Source organism: Taeniopygia guttata, chromosome 5 (genome assembly GCF_048771995.1).
Source record: "Taeniopygia guttata chromosome 5, bTaeGut7.mat, whole genome shotgun sequence".
NCBI lineage: Eukaryota > Metazoa > Chordata > Aves > Passeriformes > Estrildidae > Taeniopygia > Taeniopygia guttata.
In genome coordinates, this window is record NC_133030.1 from 17,079,394 (window position 1) to 17,086,629 (window position 7,236).

The 7,236-nt window shown below is 44.8% G+C and overlaps 1 protein-coding gene across 2 annotated transcripts; it reads left to right on the plus strand.

Annotated features, from left to right (window-relative positions):
• Positions 1-26: 26 nt before the first annotated feature.
• Positions 27-6,969, plus strand: LOC100223914 (L-lactate dehydrogenase A chain). 2 transcript variants are annotated; one of them, XM_030273883.4, is made up of 8 exons: positions 27-162; positions 1,660-1,791; positions 2,535-2,652; positions 3,382-3,555; positions 4,329-4,502; positions 5,313-5,430; positions 5,842-5,965; positions 6,145-6,969. In XM_030273883.4, the coding sequence occupies exons 2-8, from the start codon at positions 1,669-1,671 to the stop codon at positions 6,307-6,309; spliced, it is 996 nt and encodes a 331-aa protein (XP_030129743.1). In that variant the 5' UTR covers positions 27-162; positions 1,660-1,668; the 3' UTR covers positions 6,310-6,969. The 2 variants fall into 2 exon arrangements, with proteins under 2 accessions (XP_030129743.1, XP_030129744.1); XM_030273884.4 differs by having other exon boundaries at positions 28-162; positions 1,663-1,791.
• The last annotated feature ends 267 nt before the right edge of the window (positions 6,970-7,236 follow it).

Here is a 7,236-nt window from a genome sequence, read left to right on the forward strand (position 1 = left end):
TTCCCCCTCCCGCCGCTCCTCTCTCCACCCCGACGTGTCGGCGGGCACGTCCCCACCGCCGCAGCCCGCCCGCCTCACGTCAGCCGCCCGGGAAGTATTTAAGGCGGCGGCCGCCGCTTCCCCCGCCCCGCCGCCACAGCCGCGCTCGGGTGAGGAAGTTCGGTAGGTGCGATCGCCGTGCCGGGCGGGGATGGCTGCGGGAGCCGGGTTGCGGGAACAGGGGCAGTGCGAGAAGGGGGAGTGCAGGCGGTGCTGGTCCCGCGAACCTCCGGGGGGACGAGGTGGAGCAGGCGGCGACAAATGGACAAAGTCCGCTGCACGCCGCCTGCTCCACCGAGAGCCCCCGGCCGTGATGGAGTCGGGCACAGCCCTGGGCTCGAGTCCAGCCGGCCTGATTTCCACTCACAAACATCCTTCCCTTCCTCCATGCCCTTGAGCCTCCGTGGATTAACTTGCCTCCCGTGAGCGATGCGTGTGGCCCCAGGGAGTGATCCTGCAAAGAGACTTGAGGATGGGCTTAGGGCTGCGTTTCAATAACAGCATTAGTGGACCGCCTACCACTCCCCTAACTTGTTTCTTTGAGGGGTATGGCACTCTTAAAAGGAAATATTTTTTAAAGTGTGACGTGCTTGAGTGGATGGCTCTGATCAGCCTTAAAGCGCTTATAGTGCAAAGGGAGGACTTGGCACGTGGAGACTGCGCTGCATGGCCACGCTTCAGGAGGCTTCTGCACAGGAAGACTGACGTAGCTTGGTTGATTTTTCCTAAATATGGGCACTGCTGGCTTCCTGGCCCTCCCCTCAGCCACAAAATTTGCAGTTCTTACCTGCTGCTCTGAGTGGCTTCTCATGCTCTGAGCGAGTCGCTACCTGTTCAGCACTAGAGAGACGTGTGGTGTCTGTACTTGCGTCCGTCTGTGCAGCTGCTCCTGCCCTGGGCTCTTCAGGCTGCTCCCAGTGCAGCACCATTGCCTGGGAAAGCGTGGTGGTGGCTTCCACGAGGAGACTGGGATGAATGCACAGTCCTTTGTCATCTTTGTACCATTTCGTCACCCCCTTGTCTGTCAGAACCCAACTAACCAGGGTGCTGTGCAGCTGCAGCTAAAATGTGAGCATGGGAGAGATGGTAGCTCCAGACTCCAGCCATCTTAATTCAAAACTCTGCAGTTCCACTTCAAAACAAATTTATGAAGTTGACGTGGAGGCTCATGCTGTGCTAAAAAAGGGCTTCCTAAGTGTTGCACAACTTCAGCTTTGGAAAGGCTTCAGGGCACAGAACACCAGTTTTTCAGGGTGAGAGAACAGAGATTGCCAGACTGTGCTGTACTTAGAAGTACTAAAATGGCTTCCTGTACCTAAATGTAACATTTAGAACATTCTACTGCTGCTGCTGGAGTGCCACCAGCCATTAATATAATCAATGGCTCTCAGGCTGCATTTGAGGCAAAGCTAGGGTGAGCTTGAACAGAGGACTGTCATCAGTAGTTCAGTTTTGCAGTCATTTTGTGGCACACAGACAGTATTGCCAGACATTTTATTAATGTGTTTTGGATCCATTTTCTTATCATCTTGGAATAAAGTCTGTCTTACTGGATACAAATATTATGGCACCAGTAAAAGCTCCAAAGCTTGGAGAAATGATCTGTGTCTTTACTTTCAGCAGTGCACCATGTCTCTCAAGGATCAGCTCATCCACACTCTCCACAAACAGGAGGGCCATGCCGAAAATAAGATCAGCGTGGTTGGCGTGGGTGCAGTGGGAATGGCCTGTGCCATCAGCATCCTCATGAAGGTAAGTGTCAGGCTTGGGAGGAAGCAGCAGAAGACCCTGAGACCTAAAGGAGGGGCAAAAAATAGTCACCCTTTTTAGATGAACTTCTGGTTATACAATCCTTTTTTGGGCCTGAAATGAAGCAACAGTTTTCAAGCTATTGACAGAGAACAAATAACTACAGTTCTTGTAGATGAAGTTTGCCTCGGGATGAGACAGAATGTCCTTTATGTACCATTTTAAGAGCTGCATTTACCTTTGTTGGACTTGCAGACTCCCTTCTAAGTAGGAATTCTCTTAACACTCTAAATATACAAAAAGATTGAGAACTGAGGATTTGTTTTGTCTTGAGCAGACAAATGGAAAAATTCTTTGCAGTGTGTTCCTGGAAAATTGGTCCTTGACACTCTGAATGACTTGTCTTCTGCCTTCAGTTATACTGAAAATGCTGTGGTTAACATTAGGCTTGCCTTTCTTGGCTGTCAAATAGGTTGCATATGAATCACTATTAAATTATTGTTCGTTATTGTCCTGCTTAATTGTACTACTATTTCATGCATAATATGGTTATGAAAAGTATAAAATGAACTCGAGGAAGTGGATATCACAGGGGACTAATTGAAGGACTCTGGGAAGAAGTGAAGTGTTAGAGATGAGCAGAATTGTTTAAATAGTTTTTCAAATAATTGTAACTTCACGGTTTGAAAACTGGGGGCTTTGCTGAAAGAGGCAGCAAACTCACCATTGCTCTTGGCCTCTTGTAGGACTTGGCTGATGAACTTGCCCTTGTTGATGTCGTTGAGGACAAGCTCAGAGGAGAGATGCTGGATCTCCAGCATGGCAGCCTCTTCCTTAAAACTCCAAAGATTGTCTCTGGCAAAGGCAAGTAGCTGGCTCTCACGTGCTCATTGTTTCTAAATGGAGGTAGCCACTTCAGGTCTCACACTGGACAGCCAAGTCTAGCACTTAGCGTGTCGCTCTAATTGTTGGGAGGAAAGCTCATGGATATAGTATTCAGCTGACATCTTAAAATATACCTAGTCCATTTAAAATATACCAGTCCAGCTAGGAATTTTCTTCCAGGGTTCACTACTCAGTAGAGAAAGATAGATAATTCTTAAGTACTTGTGCACCTTAGAGAACTTTATTTCACAACCAGTTAACCCCTGAACTCATTACTGCTTAATTGTGATAACTTTTAGTGGCAGCCTTGAGTAGGGCAAAGGCTTAACCAGCTCATACCTTAATTACAGTTACTACAGGTAGGTTATGCGGGCAGAGTCTTCTTCCTCTTGTACACAGCACTTACCCTGAATGCCATCCCAGCAGCAATCCCCAGTCCCATTGGTGGCTGAGAAGCAAGGAGCATCACTGCCTGCAGCTGTGTGTTACAATATCAACATGCCTCAATGTTGTTAAAAGGTTGTGGCAGGAGCCACTGTCTTACAGTGAAATTTTCTATAGAGGCAAAATCTAGGGTAACAATTACCAGGGAACTGCTACACCCTCAAGCTTGATAATTTGAGATCCCAGTACAGGAAGGAAGTGAGAACTCCAGTTCTGAACCATGTGTTGGAAGAGGTCATGTTTGACACAGCCTTTTGTCTGCAGATTACAGCGTGACTGCACACTCCAAGCTGGTCATTGTCACTGCTGGTGCCCGGCAGCAGGAAGGAGAGAGCCGCCTTAACTTGGTCCAGCGCAACGTGAATATCTTCAAATTCATCATTCCCAACGTCGTTAAATACAGTCCTGACTGCAAGCTGCTTATTGTCTCAAACCCAGGTTTGTCTTGTGTTGCCATAAGAGGATTTGGCTTAGAGAAGAGTGTTTGGCATTAGTGCCCAGGCTTTTAGAAAATATTTGTGCTGGGGAAGAAAAGGCTCCAGGGAGACCTTGGAGAACCTTCTAGTACCTAAAAGAGAGGTGGACTTTTTACAAGGGCATGTAGTGACAGGACATGGGGTAACTGCTTTAGCTGGAAGAGGTAGATGTAGGTTAGCTGTAAGGAAGAAATTCTTTATTGTGAATGTGATGAGACACTGGAACAGGTGGCCCAGGGAGGTTCTGGATGCCCCATTCCTTGAAATGGTCACAGCCAGGCTGGATGGAGCTTTGAGCAACCTGGTCTAGTGGAAGGTGTCCCTGCACATGGCAGAGGGTTGGAGTGAAATAATCTTTAAGGTTCCTTTCAGCCCAAACCATTCTATGGTATCTGTATAGGAAAAAAAGTCATCTTCCCTCTCTAGGCTCAGCAGTTTGGTCTTCTGACAAATAAACTTGAGTTTTCAGACTGAGTGATCTTGAGCACACGAGGATCACTGATAATTGCATGCATAGCATAAAGGCAGAGCTGAGAGACTGTTCAAAACAGTCATTATGTTATATTAAACAGTCCTTATGTTAGCCCACTGCAGTGCCTGGCCGTGGGCACTGCTTTGTGCTCTGTCCCATGCAACCAGTGTGCAGGCAAAATGCTTACAGATGAACATAAGGTACCATCCTCATTATCAGTCTGCTCATGAGTGGCACTTGTTCTGCCCCTGTTCTCCTCACAGTGGATATTTTGACCTATGTGGCCTGGAAGATCAGTGGCTTCCCCAAAAACCGTGTTATTGGTAGTGGCTGCAATCTGGACTCTGCCCGTTTCCGCCACCTCATGGGAGAAAGGCTGGGCATCCACCCCCTGAGCTGCCACGGATGGATCGTTGGAGAGCACGGAGATTCCAGTGGTAAGGGTGAAATTGGGCTGCCTTTTACACAGCTCTCCCTGATGCTTTGTCTGCCTGGAACACCTTGAAAAGCTACAGCAAAGCATTGCTGCAAAACCTTTGCAGTGCAGCACCTTAAGAATGCAAGTTCTGATTTTAATCTTTTGCTGCACAGAGTAACCCTAGATGATCTATATTTGACCTGAATGACTGTGCTTGGAAAAGGTCACTACTGTAACCTGAGCTGGCTAAACATTTTTAGGCTAGATTGTTCACGTAACTCCCAAAAAAACCCAAACTGAAGCAGCAGGAGGATAAAGTTCTCTGCAAGGGCCTCTCAAAGATCTGCACCAGACCTACTGGCAGTCACTCAGCTGCCATTTCTGGCATCTCTTAATCACTGTATATAGGAATTACAGAGGTAAGTCTGGAGGACAGGAGAAAGCACTTTTTCCTTATTTAACCTGTACTTTTCCAAGCAGCACCAGACTAGTACTGTCTGCTGCCTGAAACCCACCAGAATGCATTTGGAATTAATTTGTACTTTGGGAAAACTTTGCAAAATGCAGTGACTGTCATTTTAGTTCATGTTGCCCAGGTATTTCATGTTAACAAAGGTGTATTCAAACTTTGTGACACCATGTTTAAGTGTTGATGCGCTCCTAGGTTCTCAGCCTGCAATTTAGGTTGGCCTTAACAGTCATACTATATTTAAGATCATAGGTAAATCATAATGCTGTGTTGCAGATTAACCCAGCTAGATCTCATGTTAACTGTTAATTGGAGAAGGACTGAGCATTGTGAGATAATTAATCTATGTGCAACTCTCAGTGCCTGTCTGGAGTGGAGTGAACGTTGCTGGCGTCTCTCTGAAGGCTCTTCATCCAGACTTGGGAACTGATGGAGACAAGGAACACTGGAAGGAGGTCCATAAGCAGGTCGTGGACAGGTAAATGCTTGCTTGGCATTTTTATAAATTTCAACACAAAAACAAATAATGAAGAGCTGAAAAACTCTGTTCTGCAGTACCCAGATCTAGAATACCTGAGCAGCCCCAAATGTCAGGATGCAAATATAATGGAACACAAAAAAATATTTTAAGGAGTAATGTAGATTTGGCAGTAAAGTTTTCACGATTAGTCAACTTTAAATTAAGGAAGAAATTAAACTTCTAGGCCTCCAGTATAATTGTGGGGACTCATGTAAAATGCAAATAGAAATATTCTGTCCTGTCATAAAATCAGTCAAGATTCTGATGCCTCCAAATTGATCTGGAGACCTCCAAAAGCCTTTCTGACCAACTTAAAGCAGTTCAGTTGATGGTAATTGTTCTTTAATGAGTGTCTATATGTCTCTGCAGTGCCTATGAAGTGATCAAACTGAAGGGGTACACGTCCTGGGCTATTGGCCTTTCTGTGGGAGACCTAGCTGAAAGTATTATGAAGAATTTGAGAAGAGTGCATCCCATCTCTACCATTGTTAAGGTGAGCAGCCTCTTTTTCCTAATTTCTGTCTTACTGAGAATTAAGTATCTCTGGAATTCTGAAAAACAGTGATCACTTTCTAGTTTAATTTCAATTAAATTTGGTTTCCTGATAGGATATTCTATGAAATATACAGACATACATAAATTCCAGCCTAACAATCCTTATGTACTTTTCAGGGCTTGCATGGAATAAAAGAAGATGTCTTCCTAAGTGTTCCTTGTGTACTGGGCAGTAATGGCATCACTGATGTAGTAAAGATGATCCTAAAACCTGAGGAAGAGGACAAATTAAGGAAGAGTGCAGACACACTGTGGGCAATCCAGAAGGAACTACAGTTTTAAACCTGCTCAAGCAGTTTTCGGGTCTTAGCAGTTTAACGGGTTTAGTGGTTTGTCTTACGTTGCACTTTCCAAGTAAGTCAAATCTTTCAATGTATTATCTCAACTAGAACACACAAAAAGCTCAAATCTGAACAATGGAGTTTCCTGAGGGTAGCATTAGGAAACTAATCTAGGGTTTTCCCTGTTCACAGACACCCATGTTCTTAGCCAGAGCTAGATTACCCAGTCAGTCTTGTTCAGTGAAGTGGTATGACAAATCCAGCATTCAAAGCAGCACTGCCTAAAAAACCCTTTGCCTTTTCCTCATCTTGTTTCATGTTGGTTCAAAGGAATAAGGAGTAAGTAACTGCTACACAATGTGAAACCAAAGACATTTCTTGAAGTTAAGGATTGTCAAGTCAATTGACCAACCTTCTCTGCCAGCTGAATTGCTTAAATATTTCACTGTTGACAGGTCCAAGTGTATTTTCCTAACACTGCTTTGGAATTTTTGTGGGTATTTTTTTCTTAGAGAACCTTATTTTTGTGTACTATATCAGTCTAGTTGTAAGTTCTGTCTCCAGAGCATGTTTAAAAAATGTTAAAGTTTCTATGTGCAACAAGACAGTGACTGTCCAACTGTAGTACCAACTACAACACCAAATAAACCACAAACTGTTATTTCTGTCTCCTTGTTTTTCTTAGTAGGGCTTTATCTCCACATGAAGTTCTACTTCCACCCACAATTCTATTTTTCAAGCCACACTAACTCAGACATTACTTGTGTAATCATGTTATGCGTACACTAACTCAAACATCATCTGTGTAATCATGTTATGTGTACAGCTGTGCTGGAGGCTTCAGGTAGTTACATATTGATGGAAGTCACACCCAGGTTTTTAAAATAAACTCCAACCTCTTCAGAGCCACCAGTAACATGAAAAGCCT

What these genes read in the sequence shown, in the direction of transcription:
- LOC100223914 (XM_030273883.4), top strand. Translation starts at nt 1,669, where the DNA reads ATGTCTCTCAAGGATCAGCTCATCCACACTCTCCACAAACAGGAGGGC. An exon ending in GCTTATTGTCTCAAACCCAG is followed by an intron (nt 3,556 to 4,328) that starts GTTTGTCTTGTG and finishes TTCTCCTCACAG; the next exon opens with TGGATATTTTGACCTATGTG. An exon ending in CCATCTCTACCATTGTTAAG is followed by an intron (nt 5,966 to 6,144) that starts GTGAGCAGCCTC and finishes TGTACTTTTCAG; the next exon opens with GGCTTGCATGGAATAAAAGA.